The 24,300-nt window shown below is 38.0% G+C and overlaps 1 protein-coding gene across 5 annotated transcripts in view; it reads left to right on the top strand.

Moving 5' to 3' along the window:
- The window catches only part of ERCC6 (ERCC excision repair 6, chromatin remodeling factor), a 106,464-nt gene extending 85,207 nt beyond the window's left edge, over positions 1–21,257 (top strand). For 2 of the 5 annotated variants that reach the window (XM_020996886.2, XM_020996887.2), the window contains exons 13-21: positions 159–377; positions 815–925; positions 1,078–1,197; positions 1,736–1,830; positions 9,700–9,845; positions 9,935–10,651; positions 12,444–12,648; positions 14,523–14,601; positions 15,687–21,257. In XM_020996886.2, coding sequence (XP_020852545.1) covers positions 159–377; positions 815–925; positions 1,078–1,197; positions 1,736–1,830; positions 9,700–9,845; positions 9,935–10,651; positions 12,444–12,648; positions 14,523–14,601; positions 15,687–16,109 — 2,115 coding nt within the window. In that variant the 3' untranslated portion in view covers positions 16,110–21,257. Of the gene's footprint in view, positions 1–158; positions 378–814; positions 926–1,077; positions 1,198–1,735; positions 1,831–9,699; positions 9,846–9,934; positions 10,652–11,961; positions 12,154–12,443; positions 12,649–14,522; positions 14,602–15,686 lie in introns of those variants that run through there. The other 3 variants (XM_078150908.1, XR_013485217.1, XM_078150909.1) reach the window with 3 other exon arrangements.
- The last annotated feature ends 3,043 nt before the right edge of the window (positions 21,258–24,300 follow it).

The raw sequence follows: 24,300 nt of genomic DNA, 5'->3' as shown, positions 1-24,300 counted from the left end.
AGAAGATAGGGCTTGTCTATATAGGAAAGGAACATGAGTTGAAAAGAATGACTTTTGATGCTGAGAAATAATATTCCTATATATTAACATCTGCCTGCTCTTGCTTCTTATATAGTGTGAGGAAATATATTATTTTGAGAATTTTATTTCTTTTGTAGGTTTTTTCAGGACTTGTAGCATTACGAAAAATATGCAATCACCCTGATCTCTTCTCTGGAGGCCCCAAGATTATAAAAGGTCTTCCAGACGAAGAATTAGAGGAATCTGACCAGTTTGGCTACTGGAAACGCTCTGGGAAAATGATAGTGGTTGAATCTTTGCTAAAAATATGGCACAAACAGGGTCATCGAGTGTTATTGTTTTCTCAGTCAAGACAGGTGAGCATGCAAGCTCCATACCATAAGCTCATGATTTCTAAAGATTAAGTTCTGTGAATTCAACTTCAGAAGGGAGGGTATAATCCAAACAAAATAAATGCTGTTTTCTTCATTAAAACTGACTATAATAAATAATGAAAGAGTGCTGCTGTTTTATTTATCTTAGGCATAAAAACCACCTCCCTTCTTTGTAAAGGTAGAGGATTTATGGATGTGGAACGTTTTTTTTCTCTGGCTTAAGGTTTAAGATGGAAGTGAAGGTGATATAAGAAATAAAAATATCAATGAAACATTTTTTGGAAGAAATAGTATAATATGTCTCTCTCAACAGAGCAAAGGTTGTATTTGCCTACCTTGGAGCTTCTGAATGGAAGAGATGAGATGTTCATAGAGATATGCAAGCATTTATTACGTATTATTTCATTAAACCCCTACAGATGCTACATTTACTTGAAGTCTTTCTTAGAGCACGAGAATATTCCTACCTCAAGATGGATGGTACTACTACAATAGCTTCAAGACAGCCACTTATCACGAGATACAATGAGGTGAGATCTTATTAGTTATTAAAATAAAACACAACTACTATAATACACATTGCCAAAATGCCACATGACATTGACAAATGTGCAAAAAAATTATTAATCATCTGTGACTGACTTTAAGTTTAAATATTAAATGGTTTCTGTGTTGTTTACAGGACTCTTCCATATTTGTATTTCTTCTTACCACTCGTGTGGGTGGCATAGGAGTCAACTTGACGGGAGCAAACAGAGTTATCATTTATGACCCTGACTGGAACCCCAGCACAGACACACAGGTTTGTTATGTTCCAATTAAAAGTTAAAAATCAGGAGCTTATTATTTTAATGTTAATTTTATAAGTAGTAAGGCACGAACTAAGCGCCTGCACAGATTTCTGTATGTGTTTTTGTAATTATGCTTAAATATGTGCATGCCTTGGTGTAGAGTACTAGTAATTGTTAGCGCTTTGAGGACAGCAATATTTCATGAAATTTGGGGGCTGTGTATAATTAATATATCTTACCATTTGGAAAATATTTTCTACCTGAATCATATAGTCAGATAAATTCATCATTTATGTAATATTTTGGTATATTTATTGTATTTTAAATAGTGAATATGCTTGATAAAATTTTGAATTGGTAAACCGCACATGTTTCAGCTTGTAATGTAACAGTTTTAGCTTTATAACTTGCCTGTCTTTATTTGTGGTAATTAGGCCTGTTTATTTCTCTCAAATGTTGCTGTTTTAAATTTAGGGTGGGAGGAAGGACACTACTTCTTGTCTTTGAATTATGCCTTAGTTAAGATGAAATGTTATCTTTCTGTAATAGGCTCGAGAGCGTGCTTGGAGAATAGGCCAGAAGAAACAAGTGACTGTTTATAGGCTCCTTACTGCAGGTACCATTGAAGAAAAGATTTATCACAGGTCAGCAGAATCAACAATCATTTTCTTAATAATGTTATCTAACTTGATTGGTTATATTTGAAATCAGATCAAAAGTACATCTGCCAGTATTTTGAACCAGAACTTTTAAAAATTAATTAATTTTTTTTGTCACACTAATTTTTGAATACATGTGTCCCCTCACAAGCCTGCCCTTTTAACAAAAATTTCAAAAGAGAAAGGAAAAAAAAGAGCAGTACAACTAGCCAGTATATTAATTGTGATGTGTATATGTAGTATTCTATACTCATAGTTCTCACCTCTACAATGAAGGGAAGGAATGGCGCTAAAGAAAACAAAGATGAGAAAAGCAGCTGAATTAGAACAAGTTGAACATAGAGGAAATTTGTGGTTTGAGGTGACATAGTTGTGAGGATAGTGAAGGATTAGTTCACGAAGTGTCAGAGGGGGAGTTATCAAGACCCTGAAAAAAAACAAACCCTCAAATCTTAACAAAACAAAATGAGCAAGAGAACATCAGTAACTACTAATCTGTAAACCTACCTTTCCCTCTACATGAGGTTTTCATGAGAACTATTTACACATAAATTGAGAGCATCCTCAGTGGCAAGTATGCTAGAGAATAGGCGAGTTTTTGCAAGTATTACTCCGTAATACTCTCTTTTCAATTGCTATGTTGACTGAAGAATGTAGAAAATACACACTTGCTATATTTAGTATTTGTTGATTATAAAAAATAATTTATTCAGTATAGCAAAATGCCACTTTAAAGGTTCTCGTCCTCCAAAGGGTCTTTCATCCATACATCAAAATTATTTGTGATTTTTTGGAAAATATAACAACAGAAATAATTTTGTTTGGCCTTCTGATCATAAATATCAGGTGAAGCATAAATAGGTAGATGTAGGTACACTAAATAGTGAGATGATGTTTTCCATCAACTTGGAGGAGATGAAGTTCGAAGTCCAAGTTTAAGAGGAATTTTATAAGGATGGTAAATTCCTCCTGATAGTCCTGATTACATATCACCTTGTACTGTTTGCATCAAACTGTGGAACATAGTAGATACCTTGGAAGTATATAACCACTTAAAAGACTTGAGGCTAACCATCCAAATAATAAAAATCAAGTGAATGAAGACTGTTGTCTGTATTGTGACAAGCAGTTGGATGGAGAACTTGTTGACCTCGTCCATCATACATAGTTACACCTTGACTAGACAGTAAAAATTGATAGCAAGTTGGGACAGAATTAAACTAGAGGAAGGTAGTGAGCTAGGTTGCCATTGGGAAATTGTAAAGCTTTTTGAATCACTCCATATTTCTCCCTGAAACAAAGTCCCATCCATGAAAAGACAGAGTCTGCGAAGAATTAAAAATAAATATCAAGACAGCAGAAGAATGGATATGAGCAGGCTACCACCTATAATAAGTCTGAAACTTGGAAGAAGAGCTGGAGTAAAGGTTGTTTGTTAGGGAAATTTTGATTTGGAAAAAAAAAGTGGGATGGTCACATAAGATTGCAGGATAAATGTTTGGACATCCTGAGATGTTAAGGAAAATGAAAGGAAATCCCTTAGCATAGTGAGTGGCCCCTTGTATGGTGGATTAATGGGAGTATATGGATAAATAATAAGCATTTATTAAATACCTCCTGTGTGCCAAGCACTTGGCTAAATACAAGGGATACAAAAACCCCCCAGAAAATAGTACTTTTTCTCAAGGAGCTCATAGCCTAATGGGAGAGACAACTATGACCAAACAAACTGTATACAGAATAAATTGGAAATAATCACAGAGGGAATTCACTAGCATTTAGTAGAATCAAGAAGAAAGGCTTCTTGTAGAGAGTGGGATTTTAGCTGGGACTTGAAGGAAGCCAGGAGGCTGGGAGGTGGAGAAGAGGAAGGAGAGAATTCTGAGCATGGGAGACAGCCAGTGAAAATGCCTGGAGTTGGGAAGTGGTGTGTCTTGTGCAGTGCATAGCAAGGAGATCCGGGTCACAGGATCACAAAGTGCATGGGGGGGTGGGGGGAGGAGAGTAAAGAGGTGGGAGGTGGGTCAGTTATGAAGGCTTCAAAAGCCAGACAGTGTTTATATATATATCTGGAGCTGATAGGAAGCCACTGGAGTTTATTGAATGGGGGTGGATGAGTGATGTGGTCAGACGTGGGATTGAGGAAGGTCAGTTTGATAGCTAAGTGTAGAATAGACCGGAGTGATGAGAAACACCAGACAGGGAGACCAGTCAGAAGGTTTCTGCGGTAGTCCAGACCTAAGACATTGATATGATGATAGCCTGCAACAGAGTGGTGGCCACAAGGTCAGAGGAGAGAAGGGAGTATGTGAGATTGGTATTGTGACGATATAATGAGCAGAGTTTGGCCAGAGATTGAGTGTGGAGAGCAAATGAGGTGACTGGGAGAATAGTGGTGCCCATGACAGTAATAGGACAATTAAGAAGGGGAAAGATAGTGACTTTATTTTTGGACTTGTTGAATTTAAGATGTCTACAGAAATCCAGTTTGAGATGAACAGTAGGCAGCAGGAGATGCAAGACTGAAGATTAGGAGAGAGGTTAGGGCTGGATGAATAGATCTGGGAATTATCAGCATGAAAAAATTTAAATCCATATGAGATGATGAAATCATGGCAAAATGGTAAAGAGGGAGAATAGAAAAGCGCTTGGGACAGAGCCTTCAGGGATACCCACAGTTAACAGGTGCGACTTGGATAAAGGTCCAGCAAAGGAGACTGAGAAAGAGCAGTCAGGTAAGAGGAAAGCCAGGAGAGAGCAGTGTCATGAAAAGCTAGAGAAGAGGGTTATCAGCATTGTCAAAGGCTGCACATAGTCCATCAGTAAACATTTATTTAGCCTTCACTATGTGCCAAGCACTGTGCTAAGTGCTGGGTATACACAAGAGGCAAAAAGCAGTCATTGCCCTCAAGGAGTTTGCAGTCTAATGAGGAAGATAACATACAAACAAATGTATGCAAAGCAAGCTATGTACTGGATAAATAGGGAATAACAGAGGAAAGGCAGTGGTATTCAAAAAGGCTGGGGAAGGTTCTTGTAGAAGATGGGATTTAGTTGGAACTTAAAGGAAGCCAAGGAGGTCAGTAGTCAGAGCAGAGGAGGGAGAGCATTCCAGGTATGGGGCACAGCCAGAGAAAATACTAGGAGCCAGAAGATGGAGCATCTTGTTTGGGGAACAGCCTAGAGGCCGGTGTCACTTGATTGAAGAATACCTATTGGGGAGTGTAAGGGAAACTGAGGAGGATAGATCCTCCCCAGGCCCTTGTGTAACCGTCTCAAGACCTAACGGTGTAACTGCTTCGTGTCCTGACATACAGATAGATGGGAGTTATCGTTCGTGGCCGGAGGTGACCATGGAGATGAAACATTAAATAACCAACAAGCTGTGTTACCTGGGAAAGCCATTTATCTCAAGGAACATTTTTCTTGAGAAAGGTGTGTAACTGTCCAAGGCATTGATTGCTCCTTGGAGACTTACACAGCAAGCAGGTATTTGGGGCTCTGATGAAGCCCCAACTTTTGCTAAAGATGTGTGCGTGCCTGGACATGAGCTCACCAACGATATGTACACAAAACAAAATATCAAGATTGTCTTTCCCTGGTTTACATAGATATAAAAGGGATAATTTGGAAAGGGATCTTTGGAGACTTTTATGTCAGAGGTAGGGATGCCGAATCTCTGTTGTGTTCAGAAGCAGACTGTGTGCATGGCTTCTGTTGAGTCGGAGTGGGATGCTGCTCCGTTGGCCCCCCTGACCAGACCTTTGGGCCGTTCTCCAATCTCCCCAGTCTATTAAGTATATCAGCTCGCCTGGTCAGTGAGGGTGTATTCTTTCTTTTCTTATTCCTACTTTCCTTTATCCTTTATTTTGATTGTTACTTATTATATTGAATGTTATTCTTATCTTTATGTGTGTTTTATTAATCATTGTAAAATAAATGTGATTATTTGTTAAGATTACACTGAGTACGTGTCATTATATCTTGAGATCTGAACCTAAATTGAATCTGCGCAGTATGTAATCCTTTCGATTACAGGGAGTAAAGTGACTGGAAAGGTAGAAGGAGGCTAGGTTATGAAGGGCTTTGAATGCCAAATAGAGCACTTTGTTTTTGGAGGCAGTAGGGAGCCACTGGAGTTTATTGAGGAAGAGAGAGAAATGATTGGATCTGTGCTTCAGGAATAATTTTGTTGTTATTGTCCTTTGTTTTTGAAGACCAGTGACATCACACTGTTGGAGTCAGGCTCTGGCATATTGAACTGTGGCTGACCAGACCAGTATGAGTTAGATTTATGCTGCTCGTGTTTCCTTTGTGCTTTTATGATTCTGCTTTACTCATGAAGTACGGTGCCTTCTGTAATGCAGGCATGCCATGCCGGATGTTCTTGTGCCAGTGTTTCCCATATCTCACAGTCAGTACTAAAGTTTGTCGGAGATACCTTCGCAGTGTCCTTATACCACTCCTTCTGACCACCATGTGAGCACTTAGTATGTATGAGTTCTCCATAAAATAGTCTTTTGGGTAAGAGTGTGTTGGCATTTGAACTATGTGACTAGCCCATTGGAGCTATGCTCTCTACAATAGAGTTTGAATGCGTGGCAGGTTCAGCTCTAGAGAGGACCTTTATGAAGAAGAAAAACCACTTTAGTGGCTGAATGGAGGATGGATTATAGTGGGGAGAGACTTGAGGCAGGCAGGCCCTCAGCAGACTATTATAATATTGTCCAGATGTGAGGTGATAAGGGCCTGCACTAGAGGGCGGTGTCAGAGGAGAGAAGGGGGCATATTCAAGAGATGTTGCAAAGGTGAAACTGACAGGCCTTGGGAACAGATTGGATAGAAGTCAAGAAGGGTGGGAATTGAGAGAAGTCCGTTAGATTTGGTAGTTGGCAACTTTGGCAGCTCATTGGTCGTTTTGGAGAGAGCAGTGTCAGCTAAATGATGAGCTTGGAAGCCAAACTGCAGAGTTCAGATGAGAGTTAGAGGGAAGGAAGTATAGGCATCAGTTATAGATAATCTTTTCAGGGAGTTTAGCCACAAAAGGGTGGAGAGATATAGGATACTGGTGAGGGTGGACAGATCAGGTGAGGATTTTGGGGGGATGGGTGAGATATAACAAGCATGCTTATGAGAAGTGGAGAAGCAACCAGTAGACAGGGAGAGATTGAAGCTTAGTGAGAGAGTAGGAGTAATAGAGTGGGAAATCTGCTGGAGAAGTTGGAATGAAATGGGATCATTTGTGCATGTAGGCAGGGTTACCTTGACAAGGAGAAGAGTGACCTCTTCACGTGAGATGGATTAAGGAGGAGAGAGTGATGGAAGGCATCTGAGTAATGTGTGATGAGGAGGAGGGGATAAAAGGAGGTTCTCAGCAAATGGTCTCCACGTTTTCCTTGAACTATGAAGCAAGGTTTGCAGCTGAGAAAGTGTGAGGAGGTGGTGCTATGAGAAGCATGAGGAGGGATGGAAAGGTTTGAACCGTATGGTGAATGGTGTATTGATGTATTGAATTGATGAGAGAGTGTAAGGGGATTGTTTTGCTGCAGGGAGGACCCCGTTAAGATTTTGTAACATAAACTTGTAGTGAACCCTCTCGGCACTGTTTTGTGATTATTTTCTCCAGTATTGTTCAGCAGCATGTGAATAGGAGTGAAGGCAGCATTTGGTTAGAGTAATCCAAGACTGGGGCTTGGCAGGTCGTAGGTGACAGGATAAGGGGGCAAGGGATGACCGTGTAGAATCGAAGTGGTTCACCAAGGGGTCAAGATGAGGAAGGGAATGATACAATGCAGGAATGATGGTTCTGGGAAAGAATTGAGGGGTGCAGGGTTTGGAGGCCATGGTGAGGACAGAGAACAGGAGTAGGAGTTACAAAGCAAAGGTAGAATGACAACATATTTTGTTCAAATAAGGGAATTTCAGAGTTCATGAATATGAAAATGAAATACTTTGGGGTGATAGCAAGATCAAGAATGTGACTATTTCTTGTGTTGCTATGGGGTGGAAGCTTAGATTGTGAGGAATGAGTAAGTTGAGGAACTGAGAAGTTAGTGTGTTTGAAGGGGACTTCAGTATACATATTGAAGTCCCCTTAGTATGAGGGCAGGTGTTGGGGAGGAAAGAGTGAGCCAGACACTGAACTCATTGAGGAAACGAGAGAATACCAGAGGTCAAGAGATAAGTTACAGAATCTTAAATGGGTGGTATGGATTGAGTGAACCTCCAAGGAAAAGAGATCCCGAATGTTGGACATAGAGGTAGAGCCTGAAAGTGCCAATGGAAGCAATTATTAAAACTCTCCCACCTCTACTGTGAGTCAGGAAGTGCAACCACTACTGGAAAGGGTGGCCAGAGAAGCTGTATCAGCAGTAGAGGTATATACATGTGAAAGATAATTAATAACCCATGAAAATAGTGTAGGAAAAAAAAAAGAGGGCCCCAGGACAGATCCTTGAGGAACACCACTCACAGTTACATGTTGAGATATGGATGATGAGCCAGTAAATTAATCAGTATGTCTGGGCATAGACAGCTTACCTTCTCTCTCACTGGAGGGAATGCCCTCATCATGGAGATTGTAACCTTTGGATGATTTTGAGGTTTTATGCTTTTTGATTAACTTCATATTTTCTCTCCTTTGAAAGGACAGCCAAAATGAGGCTTTTCTATCATTTCCACAAATGCGTATGAAGTGGAAAATTTTTATTCCTTCTTAAACTTCAAAAGAAGTCGCTCACATGTGAGCTTAAGATTAATTTGCATCTGTTGGCTGTCCATTTATTTTCTATGGAATGAGTCACCTCTTTAAGAAAGGAAGAAGTCTGGTAGCAAAATAATTGGGAATTGAGGGGCTGCCCATCAATTGGGGAATGGCTAAACAAGTTATGGCATGTAATTATGATAGAATACTATTGTGCTATAAGAAATGATGAGGGGGGATGGTTTCAGAAAAACCTAGGAACACATATGAACTGATACAGAGTGAAGTGAGAACAGGAGGATATTGTATGCAGTAACAGTGATATTGTAATGATCAACTGTGAAAAACCTGGCTGTTATGATCAATACAGTGATCCAAGAGAATTCCAAGGACTCATGATAAAAAATGCTTTCCCCTTCCACATAAAGAACTGATAAACTCTTGAATATGGATTGTTTTTCACATTTTTTATTTTTCTTGCTTTTTTTTCCCCAACATGGCTAATATGGATCTATGTTTTGCATGATTTCATATGAACAATGGGTATCATATTTCTTGCTTTCTCAATGGGTGGGGCAGGGTGGAGGGAAGGAGAGAATTTGGAACTCAAAATTTTAGAAAATAAATGTGTAAATAAAGTATGATTTTTTTTTTAAAGAAAGCAGAAAGTCTAAATGCAGAAGTAGTGGTATTTACAAGGAACACTTGAGGATCCTAGTATATTTTGCCTGGACCTTTTGTAATAAGCATGGCTCTGAAGCTATGTAAAGAAATACTGAGCAATAGACACTTCACCCTCTTGCCTCAGCTTGTAATTATAGTGGCTTCTCATGTTTTGAAACTTTGCTTCTTCGAATTCAAAAATTCTTTGAATTTGGAAAACCTTTTATTATAGTTAAAATTTAGAATCTAAATAATGAGTAGCACTTACCTGTTATGTTAATATAGTTGGTGTTATAATAGAAGTTCTTAAAGTTAATTGACTGTAGTGGTTAATAATGTAACTGGGTATAACACACACATCTCTCCCACTGCATTAGAACTCTTTTGGGTAAAATTATTATAGATTTCTATTGCATTTTAAGGATTATGTACTCAGGTGTAGCTAGATATTATTTTATACCAATTGTATTTTTTCCCTATATTTTTAGGCAAATCTTCAAGCAGTTTTTAACAAACAGAATACTGAAAGATCCCAGACAAAGACGTTTTTTTAAGTCCAATGATCTTTATGAGCTGTTTACTCTCAGCAGTCCTGATGAATCTCAAGGCACTGAAACTAGTGCTATTTTTGCAGGTATTGCGTGAAACAATTACGCTTAAAAGCATTATACTCTTAATTCATGCAATATAATGAACAATTTCTTTTTTAAATCCATAAATTAGGAACTGGCTCAGATGTTCAGGCACCTAAACATCATTTGAAAAGAAGACTTCAAAACTCCTCTCCTGTTGCTGACAGAGAAGGTGTGCCTCAAGCAGACGTTTCTCCCGAACGCAGCACGTTATCTGATGCCAACGTTCCTGAAGCCATTGCTGGCTCATCTCAAGGGAAATACAAGGATAAAGGAGCAGGTTTAAATTTAGGAACTTGTAACCAAAGCAGCCTTTCAGCGGAGGGTGTTGAAGCTCATCTTGTAGAAGATAAATGTGCACATACAAATGCATTTTCCACATCAGATGAACCTTCAAAGACTGTAATGATTTTAAGGAATGGGGAAAATTTAAACTCTTCATGTACCATTGAAAACTTCAAGACAGCTGGTGGTGAAGATTTAGATACAAAGCAAGACCTTCCTTGTGAGAAGAGAAGCTCGCAGGCCAAACCAGATCTCAACCTCGAGAGTGAGCAGACTGAGAACCGGTTCTGTAAACACAAGTCAAAAACAAAGCATCATCTTGTGGAGGGAAAGGAGACTGGAAAGCACCGAGGGCAGAAACAGAGCTCTCACACACCCAAACATTCCAAAGATGCCAAGTTTGAAGGAACACGCATCCCACACCTGGTTAGACAAAAACAGTACCGGAAGCATGATGATGAGAAAGAAGAAAATCAGCAAAAAAATGATGATTATGTTTTGGAAAAGCTTTTCAAAAGATCAGGTAATCTTTTTCATTGGGTTTTCCATAGGGATGCCGGAATAAGAAAATGAAAGCAATTTCTTTATTATCTAGGCTTGCAGAAAGTACTGTGCAGACCTTAACCCCAGAATATTCCCCCTTCTATACTTTAGTTTTCTCTGTCTTTGAAAATAGTTGCAATTTTCAAATTAAAAAAAACAAACACCTTTAATCTTTCTAAAGACTTGGAGGAAATCGAAGTTTTTGAAAAATTAGTTTTTGCTTCAAAGGAGTAAACTGAAAGTTTACAGAGATAGCTAGTTCTTTGAATGGTTATGATGCTGTATGAAAATAGTAGCCAGTTTATTTCATATTATACTTAATCTCAGAAGTTAATTTTAAATGACAGCTTTTAATGTTTTTTAAAAATTTGCAACCTAAAGGTTTAGATTTAGTTATTCATTGTTTTCACTTATTTGCCAACCTCAAGTATCTAGAACATAGCTAAAATTCCAAACATAAGTAAAATGGCCTTTGACCAGTCCTTGGGCCTTCACTCATAACCTGTTTACTGTAACTTTAGACACAGTTTTATAACAAGCTTGTTTTACTGATTTCCTAGTCCAAAGCAGATTAGAAACAGAAAACTAGGAAGAGGGTTTGAGATAAAGGAGATGAATCTTGTTATACTGGTAGGAGCTAGAAGTGATAGTAGATTTCCTGATTTTAAAGAGGAGAAGGAAGAACTGAAAAATCTCACTAAAAAAATTAAGTATAGTAGTACAAATAAGACTGCCTATTCTTCAGTAGCCGCAAGCGACATCAATGTTTTACAACTTAATAAAATAATTGGTATTCATGTTGATGACACTAAAGCATCCAGGAGAGTTTTTGGAATAATCAAATTTGTATTCCTTGTGTTCGTTTTTCTCTCTAGAGAAAATTTTTCTACCTTTTAATATACGTGCTACAGTATAGGAAGAGAAACATTTTCTGTACTTAAAAAATTCGTGCGTCTTGGAAAAAAATCACAATAAATTGATTACAACAGGTCAGGGGCTGCATTAGGAACCTAATCGTAGAGCATCCCTCAGAACTGTTCTCTGTATCATTTGGAAATTATTAAACTTCCCTGTAATGAAGTATGACTGTAAAGGAGTACTAGAAGGCATAAATCTCAAGTATGTATACAGAGTGTGCTGGATGTCTCAAAATTTGGTATTTTAAGTTTGCATTTTAAAAATAAAGTTTAGTTGCTAGATTTTAAAAATTAAATGTTTTAGTTTTCTTAATTTAATGAATAAAACTATTAAAAGGGACAAAATATTCACTAAGTGTTCACCTTTAAATAGATTTCCCTAGAGTCATACTCTATTTAAATGTGCTATCTACACTTATGAACTGATGCAAAATGAAGTAAGAACCAGGAGAAAAAAATTACACAATGATCACAGCAACGAAAATGGGAAAAATAAACAAAAATAAATGAAGTGTGATTATAATGGCCAAACAGCCCTGAAGAATTCTGGGATACTGCATATACAGTTGAGTTATATTTGATGTGTTGGTTAGTTTTGCTGAACTTTTTTTCTCATTCTATTTTTATTCTTTGTTAAAAGAGATGGCTCTTTGGGTGGGAGCCTGATGTATTGGGAAATAAATGTTATATAAAAGCAAGAGATTCAAAATTCATTTAGAAAGAAATTATTAAATAAAACTTATCTAGTGGGAATGAAAAAATAAGTCAAACATAAGAGAATGGCCAGTACCATAACTGGTGGCTGTACAAGCATGGGCTCTTACTTCAATTTGCTGTTTTGATTTGTCTCACTAGTAGGAGTTCACAGTGTCATGAAACATGATGCTATTATGGAAGCTTCCAGTCCGGATTATGTGTTAGTGGAGGCAGAGGCAAATCGAGTAGCCCAGGATGCATTGAAAGCACTGAAGATGTCTCGTCAACGGTGTTTGGGGGCTGTCTCTGGTGTGCCCACGTGGACAGGCAGTAATGGTCTGTCAGGTGCACCAGCTGGAGGAAAGTAAGATATTCTTACTATCCATGGGATCTACCAGATCTTAAGAGGCTTTCTAGTCCAACCCCTTCTCCTACAGATGAAGAAATAGACCTAAAGAGGTTCATTAAGTGAGAGAGGCAGGATTTTAACCTAGGTCCTCTGACTCCATTTCTAGGGCTTTTTCTACTGTACCATGTTTCTTCTCCATTATCAGGTTCAGTCATCTAAACCTGTCAAACACTAGAAACAATTCCAAATATTGTATTCTCATTGGAAAGACAATTTATAATCATCTCATGTCACCGTATGTGAACCCTAAATGTGGAAATTATTCCTCTTAAAATTATGTGTCTTTCAAACAATTGACCATATGTGGTCTATTATTAGACTGGATGGGTGTGATTGTGAGAAGTAGGGTTGTGAATACTCAGTTTTCCCCCAACTCACACTTTAGGGTTGGAGCAGCTAGGATGCTTATTCCCTTATATAGCTTATTTCCTTTCCCCAATGTAGAAACTAATATAAAAGAACACTTCTTCATTAAAAAGGGATGACAGGAGTTAGAGCATAATTAATTAAAATTTTGTAAGAACATTAACCAATTTACAATAATCAGCTATTCTAATGTAAACTGGACTTTCATTGCAGCAAGGCAATCCTAGTACTCCTCCCTAATTGATTCCCTGCTTCTGATGCTGCCTCTTCCCTCTTCCTCTCAGCTAAGGACTTCACCTCATTTCACTGAAAAACTTGGAGCAGTATGCTGAGAGTTCCCTCGTTTACTCCTTATCTCATGTCCCTCTGACATCATCCCTCACTACCTTCTTCACTGAAGTCTCTGATGAACAGGTGGCCTTCTACTTGCAAAGGCCAGCCCCTCTATGTATACCCTTGAGTCTGGTCCTTTCTATCTTTTCCAGCAGAGATTACCCCACTCTAATTGTCAGTCTCTCACTATCTCCTGGTCCTTTCCTTGCTGTATACAAACATAGCAGTTGTCCCCAGCCTAAGTCCCATGCTCCTTGGTTATTCTCTTATATCTTTCCTTTATTTTCACTTAAACTCCTGGGGAGGAATCTATACTCAGTGCCTTTATTTTGTTTACTCTCCCTTTCTTCCAGACCCTCTGCAATTTGGTTTTTGTAACTGTCCTCCATAGGTATCAATGATCTCTTAATTGCTAAGTCTAATCTAATGGCATTTTCTCAGTCTTAATATTTCTTGGTTTCTGTGTAGCATTTGACACCATTAACTACTTTCTTCTAGATAACTCTCTCTCTTGCCTCCTTTACATCTGGCCACTTCATAGTCTCCTTTGCTGTGTCTTAATCCATGCCTTGCTTAGTAATAGTGTCCCTCAAAGTTCTGTACTAGGTCTTTTCCTCCTTTCTCCCTACACTGTCTCAGTTTGTGATCTCAGCTCCCATAGATACAATTATAATTTCTATGAAAATAATTCCCAGGCCTATAGATCTTAGCATTAGTCTCTCATATTCTTTATATCATTTTGCATAGTGCCTAGTACATAGTAAGCCCTTAATAAATGCTTGTTGGTTAATTGGTGAGATTGTGTGCTCTGTTACATTAGCTTCCCCAATCTAAAAAGCAGAGCAGATATTGAATTTAGATGCTACCATGGCTGCCATGGATATAGATTTAATTAATAACCCCTATTTGATTGTGGAAATATTATGACAAAGCAGAAGAGGGATGTCTGAGCAGGGCCACGTAGGAAATAAGGGTGTTAGGGTAGACATGGCTTGGTGGTCTCCTCTCCCCCTTTCCCCCCAAATCTGGGAAATTAAAATTTTCATAAAGGAAATCTTGGCAGGGGGTGGGGGTGGATGTTGGAATATTTTGGCTTCAAAACACTAAATGCAAACATTTTTCCTGTTTAGGAGTAGATTTGGGCAGAAAAGGAATCCTAGCTTGCCTTTTCCACAGTCTTCTTTAAAGTCTACAAAAGAGAAGTGTCAGGTAATGCACCCGTTGTACCTGTGTGGGGCTTGATGGGACATAAGTGAGAATGTTCCACTTGGTCATTTTTGGGGTCAGTACAAGTACATCATAGCATATCTTACATCTGTGTAGTGCTTTATGGTTTACAGAGCATTTTCATATTGAGGATCAGAAATCACTTGATGTTTAAACCATTAAATTCGTTACTGTTCCTTGAGTGCTTTTCACGCAAGTGCTTCTGTCAGCTCTATGAAAGATAAGTTGGTACAAGCATCCTCAGATCAATAATCTAAAAACTGAAGTTACCAAACCCCAAAGATAGCTCAGAAAATAGAGATTTATATTCAATTTTTGTTCTTTCTCTCCATCCTTAGTGACCTCAAATGAGGAGTTAGTCTTGCTGCTTTGCATATAGACTCCACTTTTTTCTTGACTCTTACACAAAACCAAGTGTGTTCTATTATTGTGTTTTTTAGTCATTGTTTATCAGTGAATGGGTGTGAATTTTTTTTCCATTTAAATGAAATCTCATTTTAGGGGTGTGGCCTGTATTTGGAACAATGCTGATGGGAGAGCCTAAGTGTTTTGCATGAATGACTGTCATTGTAAAATATTGACTGTTCCCCAACTTCAGATAAGATGGCAGAAACCCCCCCCCAGGATTATTAAAAGTATATATGGAATATAATTAACAGTGAGGAGCTGGTCAGAGGCTTCCAGAAAATAACGACCTTTTCTTTGTTTCTGTAACACCTAATATGTTTTGACCATTCTAACTTCATTAGTAGTGATAATTTTGAAGCTTAATATGCAGGCACTTCAGGTTCCAGAATTTAGTACTTAAGATAGCTGTAGTTTAGGGACATGATTATTCAGTTGAACTAAATTTGAAAATTCCAGGATCAGTTGGATTTGACTCCAATTTTGTGATCACACTTAGGAACACAGATAGACTTTGGCTTGCTGTCTACTTAAACAATGAAATCAGTAATTTTGTTTTTCATTTGGCTCACTTTTTGCATTTTGAATTAAACTTAAAATGTTTTGTAATAACTGATTCAGTTGCTTTCAAGTTTTAACTTTATTTAAAAATCTCTCTTTAGGATGCTGATCTAAAGAAAGAAGAAAAAAATATCATTGGAACACATTTTAGTGGGAAAATAGAAGATGGAGAATCTTCATCTGGTGCTTTAGCTTCATCATCACTGTTAGCTAAAATGAGAACTAGAAACCATCTTATTTTGCCACAGAAAACAGAAAATGAAAATGTGAACCTTCAGCAGGCTTCTGCCCCCCTACCCACTGCAACAGAGCATGATGACCTTTTGGTAGAAATGAGGAACTTCATAGCCTTCCAGGCCCGTGTTGATGGACAGGCAAGCACGCAAGAGATACTGCAGGAATTTGAATCCAAGTTATCCACCTCACAGTCTTGTGTATTTCGAGAACTGCTGAGAAATCTCTGCACGTTTCATCGAGGTTTGAATGGTGAAGGTGTTTGGAAGCTGAAGCCTGAGTTCTGCTGATCAGGACTTTTAATGTCTCTTTTATCATTGAAATTTGTGGACTAGTTTTATTTGATGCGTATATTGTATAGAATTTGAGAAAATGATGTGAACACAGACTGCTTTATATTTACTTTATACTGAATCTACCTCATACCTTCAGCTTTAAGGAAGAAGTTCTCATCCAACTTTGAAACTGCTGTCATGATGCTGACTAAAAGTCATGATACTGACTAAAAATTGTTTTTTAAAAATTGCAATAAGAACTGTGTAGCAGAGAGGCAGCATGGCAGAATTGAATCAGGAAAAACCAGGGTCATGTCCTGCCTCTGGTCTTTGTTCACTGTCACACTTAACCTCTATGTTCCTCAGGTGACCACTTCCTAGCACTTCTCTACAAAGTTAAGTTGACATCTACTGAGGTAAATTGGTGGAGGGAGCTCTCATACAAGGATCTGATACAGATCCTTTGCTTATTTAGTAAAATCCATGAATGTCTTCAGGGAACTAACACTTTATCTTTGAAGCTCCTTTGCTCTGTATATTTTGTGAGCATTCATGAAAGAATATCAGGGAAAATACCATCATATTATATTATTATAAAACTCATGAAGTAAGATCTCAAGATTATTAGGTTATTTTTATTGGTCTGAAAACTTTCTGTCACATTTGATCAGTCTCATTTCCCAAATCAAATTACTAATATATGATAGTAATAATTATTTTGATATTCAGTTTTAAAGTGTTTTTTAAATTTATCATCAAGAAAAGTAAATTTCTCCCCAAACCTTTCTATTACTAGTCTTGTGAATTGTTACTCTTGTTTTTTCCCTTAAATTATGATGTATTTTAGTACTACAGAATGAAAGCTGTAGATAATACGTTATAGTCCTATGAAGAGCTAGAAGAAAGTTATCAAAAATTACATTTATAATACATTTGCTTCAAACAAGGAGATTACCAGATAGCTCTTTGAAATAGGATTTGAAAGTCTTAAACTTTAAGTGGGTAAGCCAGGGTCTAGGCCAGGGCTGGGGAACCTGCAGCCTCAAGGCCACATGTAGTCCTCTAGGTCCTCAAGTGCAGCCCTTTGACTGAATCCAAATTTCATGAAGGATTTGTTCTGTAAAACTTGGACTCAGGGAAAAGGCTGCACCCGAAAGACCTAGAAGGCCACATGTGGTCTTGAGGCCACAGGTTCCCCCCCCCCCCCCCCCCCCCCCGTCTAGGCAAACTTAATGAAGTGTATAAGCCTTATCTACCTTGTACCTGAAATATTTCTATAAAAACAAAAGCATTCAGGGCAAATGTAATAGCTGTGGATGTTTTTTCCCCAAAAAACTGTTCACATACATTGCAGATTGTCTTCTTAGGCTCATTGTGTTCACGGTTTTTGAAGAGTTTGGGCATCACGTCCAGTTATTGTCATTCCTGTTTTGCATAAAATCTAATCTTATGGTAAACCTGAGAAGCTGTAGCCTTCTCTTCTAATTGGAAATGTTGTCAAGTTTTTATCATTGACTGGAAGATCAAGTTCTCATCTCTCTTCTGCTGTTGATCTGCTGTGACTTTGGGCAAGTCACTAAACTGTCTTTTCCTCAGTTTGGCTATTTGTAAACATGGCAATAATGCCTCACAAATTAAAGGGCTTAATAAAGATGAAAGGTGCTGAAAGTATATTTGTTAGTATTGTTTTACAATAGAGAATTTGTACTTGGGTGAAATCTCTTGATTTGTGTTTTTGCTTTTGAAAATCCAGCAATGAAATGTATATAGATTTTATTACAAGGTTTCTGTCGTGTATTTTTATTTATGTATTGTATTAAGCATGTTCAGTAATGGTATTCAGGTACTTTATTTTCTCCTTTCCCAGTCTTAACCCTGTAGCTAATAACTTCATCTTGACACTGTCCTCTTCTCTCTAATCCCTTGCTGCTCATGGCTCGTCAGACTCAGACCCTAGGTTTACCACCACCATCTCCTTTTTGGCTTCTGTTCACATGTTGGAAGAAATCTTGCAACAGCATACACCAGATCCACTATGGATTTGTATTATCCATCTCAACTTGGTCCTCGCTGAACCAAGGCATTACTTAATTGCCTCACTATGCCATTCTCCATGTCAGCTGTTTCAAACCTCTTATTTCCTCAAGTCTTTCACCCCTATCTCCTTTCCTTCCACCTTAGGCAAGGACTTTGCTTCATACTTTGCTGAGAAAAGGGGCCATTTTTCCTTGACCTCCTCTTCCTTTCCTCTCTCAAAATTCCTTGATACGTCTTCATCCTCTCCTTTTGTTTACGCTCTTACGCTCCTATGAAGATGCTATTGTGAGGCCAACCCCTCCACTTGTAACCTGGATCTCCTCTCCCATCTTCTCTACACATTGCTCTCACAGTCACCCTTTCTCTCTAATCTTAAGCTGGGGAAGACAACAAGGCCACCTAGGCCAACCCTCTCCTTTTACAGGAACCCAGAGATTTTAAGTGACTCACTTAAGGCCACACAGGTGGCTAAGTGATGCAAGCAGGATTTCAGCCTACGTCATCTTGTTCCAGACAGTGCTGTTTCAATTCTCTCTCCCAATCTACTGGTTCCTTTCCTGCTACCTACAGACTCATCCAAGCCTTCCCACATCTTAAGGAGCTCCCATGTGGCCTTAAACTATCATCCCATGAACCTGTTCCCTCTCGCAGCTAAAATCTTAGAAAAAGTCATCTCCTCTTCTTGCTTGCACTTCTTGTCTCACTCTTTGCAGTTTGCCTTTTGACTTCGTTACTTGACTGAAATCGTTCTCTCCTGGCTTATTGTTGCTTTCTTAATTACCAAGTGGCAGGGCTCTTTTTTTAAAATCATCTTCTGCATTTGAATCTATTGAACATTATCTTCCACTGATTCTCTTTTCTCTCTGTTTTCATGCTACTTGCTCTTGGTTTTCTTCCCACCTGTCTGATCTTTCTTCGTCACATTTGTGAGTTTGTCATCATCCATATTCCACCCCTTCAGTGGGAATGTGCCCTGCAGCTCTGTTCTGGGCATTTTTTACCTTTTGGTGATCTCAGCCTGTTCAAAGCCATTCATTATCTTTCTGCCAAAGCCAACTTTTCTCTCTTAACTTTGCTGTTTCTGTTGAGGGCATGACCATCCTTCTAGCCACCCAGATTCTCAGCTTCAGTCATTCTTACTCCTCACTCTTCTTTACCCAAATATGCAGTCAGCTGCTAAGTTTTATTATTCTCTGTAATATCTATCACATCCATCGCCTTGTATTTGCTCACAGGGTCAGAACCCAATTTGGACCCTTGTCACTTCTTGTCTCGACTACTGCAGTAACCTCCTAGTTGCTATCCCTGCCTCAAGTCTGTCCCCTCTCTATCTTTAAAGCTGCCAGAGTGATAATCCTACAACACAGCTCTGACCATGTCTGTTCCCTTATCAAAAAGCTGCATTGGCTCCCCATTGCCTCAATATCAAATACAGATTCCTCTTTTGGAACTCAAGCCCTTTACAGCCTGGCTTCTGTTTACTTTCCTATACTTCTGCACATTATTTACCTTTATATAGCCTATAGTCCAGCTAAATACTTCTTTGCTATTCCTCACACAAGACATTCCATCTCTTGCCTCTGCTTTTGCACAGGCTGCCATCTATGCCTTGAATGCACCTCTTCCTCATCTCATCCTCTTAGGATCCCTGACTGCTTTCTCAGCTGAAGCCAAGCATTGCCTCCTTCCTAAAGGAGGCCTTTTTTGAGCCTCCCTGCTGCTTGTGATTTTCTCTCCTGAAATTAGCTTGTATTTATGTTACATATGTTTTATATTTGCTTATCAGTGTATTTGTTATTTCACTGTTAGAATGTAAGCTCCTTGAGGGCAAAGACTTTCATTTTTTTTTCTTTGTGCTCTAAGGACCTAGCATGGAGTCCAGCACATAATAGGTGCTTAATAAACACTTATTGATTTCTTGGGAAAATGCCTATAAAGGTATTCCTTTATTTTATAATAGCTTATAGCCTCTAACAGACATTTTTCATTTTTAGATCTAAAGAGGTATTTTAAGACTACATTGATTTTTACTTAAGTAGGAACTTATTTTTTGCTTATATCTTTGTCTTTTTCAGTTTTTCAGAAATTGGGCTTTTTCTCTCACTATGTAGCTTCACTGTTCCCTACTTCCCCTTCCCCATTCCCACTATGCAGCTTTTCCTATGGAATCAATGGAAATTCAAGAGAGGGAGGGGGAAGTACAAATCAAGAAAACAAATCTACCTTGTGGTACATTGTGTTGTGATCAAGTAAGCTGATGGGTGCTGAATATTTGCAAGTAGTGGGAAAAGTTGGTCCAGAAGTATAGTTTTAAGTCTAAAAATAATAGTTCAGATTTAATTCTTTCAGAATTAAGTGTTATACAGAAGACAGAGATGTACCTTTTGCTAGTAAATGCTAATGGGATATAACTTTGAAATTGTATTTATTCGGCATAGTCCTCACTGACAAGATATAAACAGCCACCAGTCTCTAAATTGATACCTGTTTGCCAAAGAACTTTTTGTTTCTTGTGTTTTGTTTTTTAATGACTAATAATTTTCAATAGACCATTTAAATTATTGACCTTTAGTAATATTTTTGTAGGGGAAGCAGTAACACAGAGGCGTGCTTATTTATTTTGCCTACTCTGATTAGTTAGCTTTTCTGTGTTGTTAAGGGGTGAGTGAGGGTCCTTCATAGAGCAATTCCCACCCAAAACCAGCCAGTAGGAGAGACATCACAGGCTCTGTTTGATTCACTTAACATATATTAAGCACCTACTGTGTCCTACACACTGAGAATACAAAGATGATAAGACAAAGGCCCTGTGCTCAGAGAGCTTAAAATGTGACCATTCGCACAAAGGAATGATAGATTGTTCTAACATTAAGATTGGCTAGTCAACTTGCCATATCATATGAAATCTCTCACAGAAAGGAGCAGCGCTCACTATATTTCTGTGACCAATACACATAGCCATATTCTGTGGTGCCGATTATTTACATTAAATTCAAACTTCAGTGTGGAAGATATACTGGCATGCATGTTTTATAGCTAAATCCTAAACCCATTAGTTTTGCAGATTTCCCTTTTGTATATGTTGCTGATTTCAAGAGATAGAGAATAAAATTCTTTATTCATGGATTTGGGTGATTGTTGTTTATTGAGTAAATTCTTAACTCTGAACTAGTCTGGAGAATTTGAGGCAAATGGAGAAAAAATCCATAACATCCTCTCCTCATTCTTTCAGTGTGAAATATTTAAATTTGTTATGATTTGCTTGGAAGACAGAAGGGATGGTATATACTAGCTTTATAACAGAAACTCCTATGTTAATTTAGTTTGGATTTTTGCTGCCATCATTTTGTTATTCCTATTTATGAATTTTGAACCCTGTGCCCTTACGTCTGCAAACTGCAGCCTCTAGTATTAAAAATAATTATGTATTTCGCATGTTATTTGTTAGTATAAACACAGTTTTGACTGCCATTACCATTGCTTGCATTAGCTCTAAAATTCTGTACAAACGGAGCTTCACATATTTTAAAAGTAATCTCGAAATAACTGCAGAAGAATATAACATGGGGGAATGTATTGTTTATCAAGAAAGCCAGGTGAGAATTGTAGGTTTACTTTGCTCTCACTCTTCCTACTTGTAAAAGTTGATGATCTGCCAGAGTAGGAAATGATATACTTTTATGGCTGGCCATTGTGTTACTTGGATACGGTCTTATCTGCCCTTTTAACAAGGCTATGTTTGTTTAGCCATTGTGTCCTGAGGAAAATGTGACCCATTTGAAATACTTGTTGTAGTAACAAAACCTGGTTTTAATTTCCAAACCAAATTTTCAGTGGATAGTGAGATCTTAGATCAGAGAACCTTGAGGCAGGAGGAATAAGCCTCAAGCCCCAGGGATGGGGGAGGTTCTAAGACCAAAGAACAAAAAAATTGTTTTAAAGATTATAGTAAAAGGGAAAAAATATACTTCAATTTTCCATTGCCCTGTTTTGAGTCTCATAGCTTATACTAGTGTATCTGATGTAACCTAACTTTTGCATTGGAATTTTAAAAATTTCCTTCTCTACTTATCTCATGATTTGACTTCCAGTTTTTAAGGGAAATTTTAAGGTCCTTTTTTCTGTTTTTGTACCTCAGAATCTTGTATTGCATTACCAGTTTTTGATTGAGTCTTTTTCTGAGTCACACACCTTGCTGTTGATCCATGTAAGTTAATCATGACTTTTTTTTTTAAACTTCTGTGATAGGTATAGATTTAGATATACAAATCCTTATGTAGTTTATTTCAGCTGACCCTTTGTAAACTCACAGCTGGTCAGGGTAATAAAGATAAACCAATTTTCCTAACATACAGAGCTGTACCTGGGCCTCATCTATAGAATTGGCTTGTCATGATCCCACAAAGTACCAACTGATTCATTTTCAGGTAATGTTGCAGAACTACGTTATCCAAGAGGATTCAGTTTGTTCCCCCACAAACTAATGAATGGGGGGGGGGAGGGAACTCTCCTTTATCAAAAGATGATACTAGTAACCACCAGTGGTTTTCAATTCTTCCAGTAGCTCACTAGTGTTGATGGTTTGTGTTGAACCATTCACACTCCTTCATTTCTCTTTTGTGGTCAATAGCATGCATTGATTACACTAGTTGATTAAGGTTGGGGTGTAGTTTTTGCAAACTTACAACCTTGGTCTCTGGCTCTAATCCAGAATTTTTCCCAAAGTGCGGTGCATCATGGAGATAGGGAGTGGGGGAAGGACCTTGGGATTATGATGGAGAGAAGCTGGTGTCTTTGTAATGTGTAGGGAAATATGTATATTTGGGGATCCCGAGGTAGCTGGAGTATGTCACAGCAACGATGTAGGTGTGTTCTGGACAGAAAAAGATTTAAAACTGCTGATCTACTCAATTGAACTATTCGACACAGGTTTAAAAAGCCCAGTAAATAGTGAATAACTTTGTTTAAACTCCTAGGTGAAGACTTCAGCCAAGTTTCAAACATAAAGTAACAAATTGGGGATATTTCCAACTCTAATGAGTAATATCCAGGGGGGTCCTGGTAAATGTTTAACCATGAGCTATTTGGGGATAAGGGGACATATACACACAACACACTTAAGTTTAATGTGCATTATTAATATTTTCTCTGCCACTTTCTTTAGACGCTCAACAGAACAGTAAATCAAACCCTGATGTATACACACACCCTGGTATCCTAAACAGAGAAGAGGTACTAGATAGGACAAAAATCAAGGGGTCTATTACAGAAGTGGTTGATTTATCACAACCCCAATTATAATTTGGGAATTAGGTTCCTAGTCCCTCCTCTCCCCACCCCCAACAGCTAGTGAAATTAATAAATAATTAGTTTTTTTTTTAATAAAAAGCTTTTAAAGTCAAAATGTCATTACCTACATTTTTTTTTGAGATATAGTGGTGTCTTTAGAGAGAGTTGTGCTTTAATGAAAACTGATGTTAATTTAGGGAGTAAGAAAGATGTTGATTTATTAATGTTTCAATAAAATGAGGAAAGAAGTGCAAGGATTGGTTAGCATTATAAAGAATGCTCTAACAGTTTTTATACTTAGGTCCCAAAGAACTTAGCAAAGTTTAGAAAGTCCCCCCTTGCAAGTTTTGGTTGCTCAGAACAAATCAGAATGTAAGGTCTGAGACAGTTTGACTATGTGATAAGTAGCCAGGCAGCAGCATTACGATGTATGAAATTTTCCTCTAGAGCTCTGATTTAATCACTACATTCTACATATCATTATAGCATCTTTGAAAGGAAACTGTCTACATTGACAATGGTTTATTATTATTATTATTCTTTTCTAACGAAAGAAGACTCATAGAAAGAAGAGGAGTCTCAGATCAGCTTTTCATGGCTAACACAGGCTAAAGGTATCATTTTTCTTGAATTCCTTAAAAAAACCTAACTTTTGTTCTCATTATTCTAATACCTCAAGGATCCATGATTTCATATGTTTGGGAGCTCCATCACTGACAGATCTCAATTTCCCCACAGATGATTTTCACATGGAACAAAAATAATCTTTCTCTAGCAGACAGTCTTCAGAACTTGGACTGGGTCTCAGACAACACTCCTAGAATCCCTTACCTAGCCCATACTCAAATCTTTCTGTCTTATTAGCACCCAACAGAGTTTG

The sequence above is a fragment of the Phascolarctos cinereus genome, unplaced genomic scaffold (genome assembly GCF_003287225.1).
Source record: "Phascolarctos cinereus isolate Bilbo 61053 unplaced genomic scaffold, phaCin_HiC Scaffold_3;HRSCAF=262, whole genome shotgun sequence".
NCBI classification, from domain to species: Eukaryota; Metazoa; Chordata; class Mammalia; order Diprotodontia; family Phascolarctidae; genus Phascolarctos; species Phascolarctos cinereus.
The sequence above is the reverse complement of the archived record's forward strand: the minus strand, read 5'-3'. Positions and strand labels throughout refer to the sequence as shown.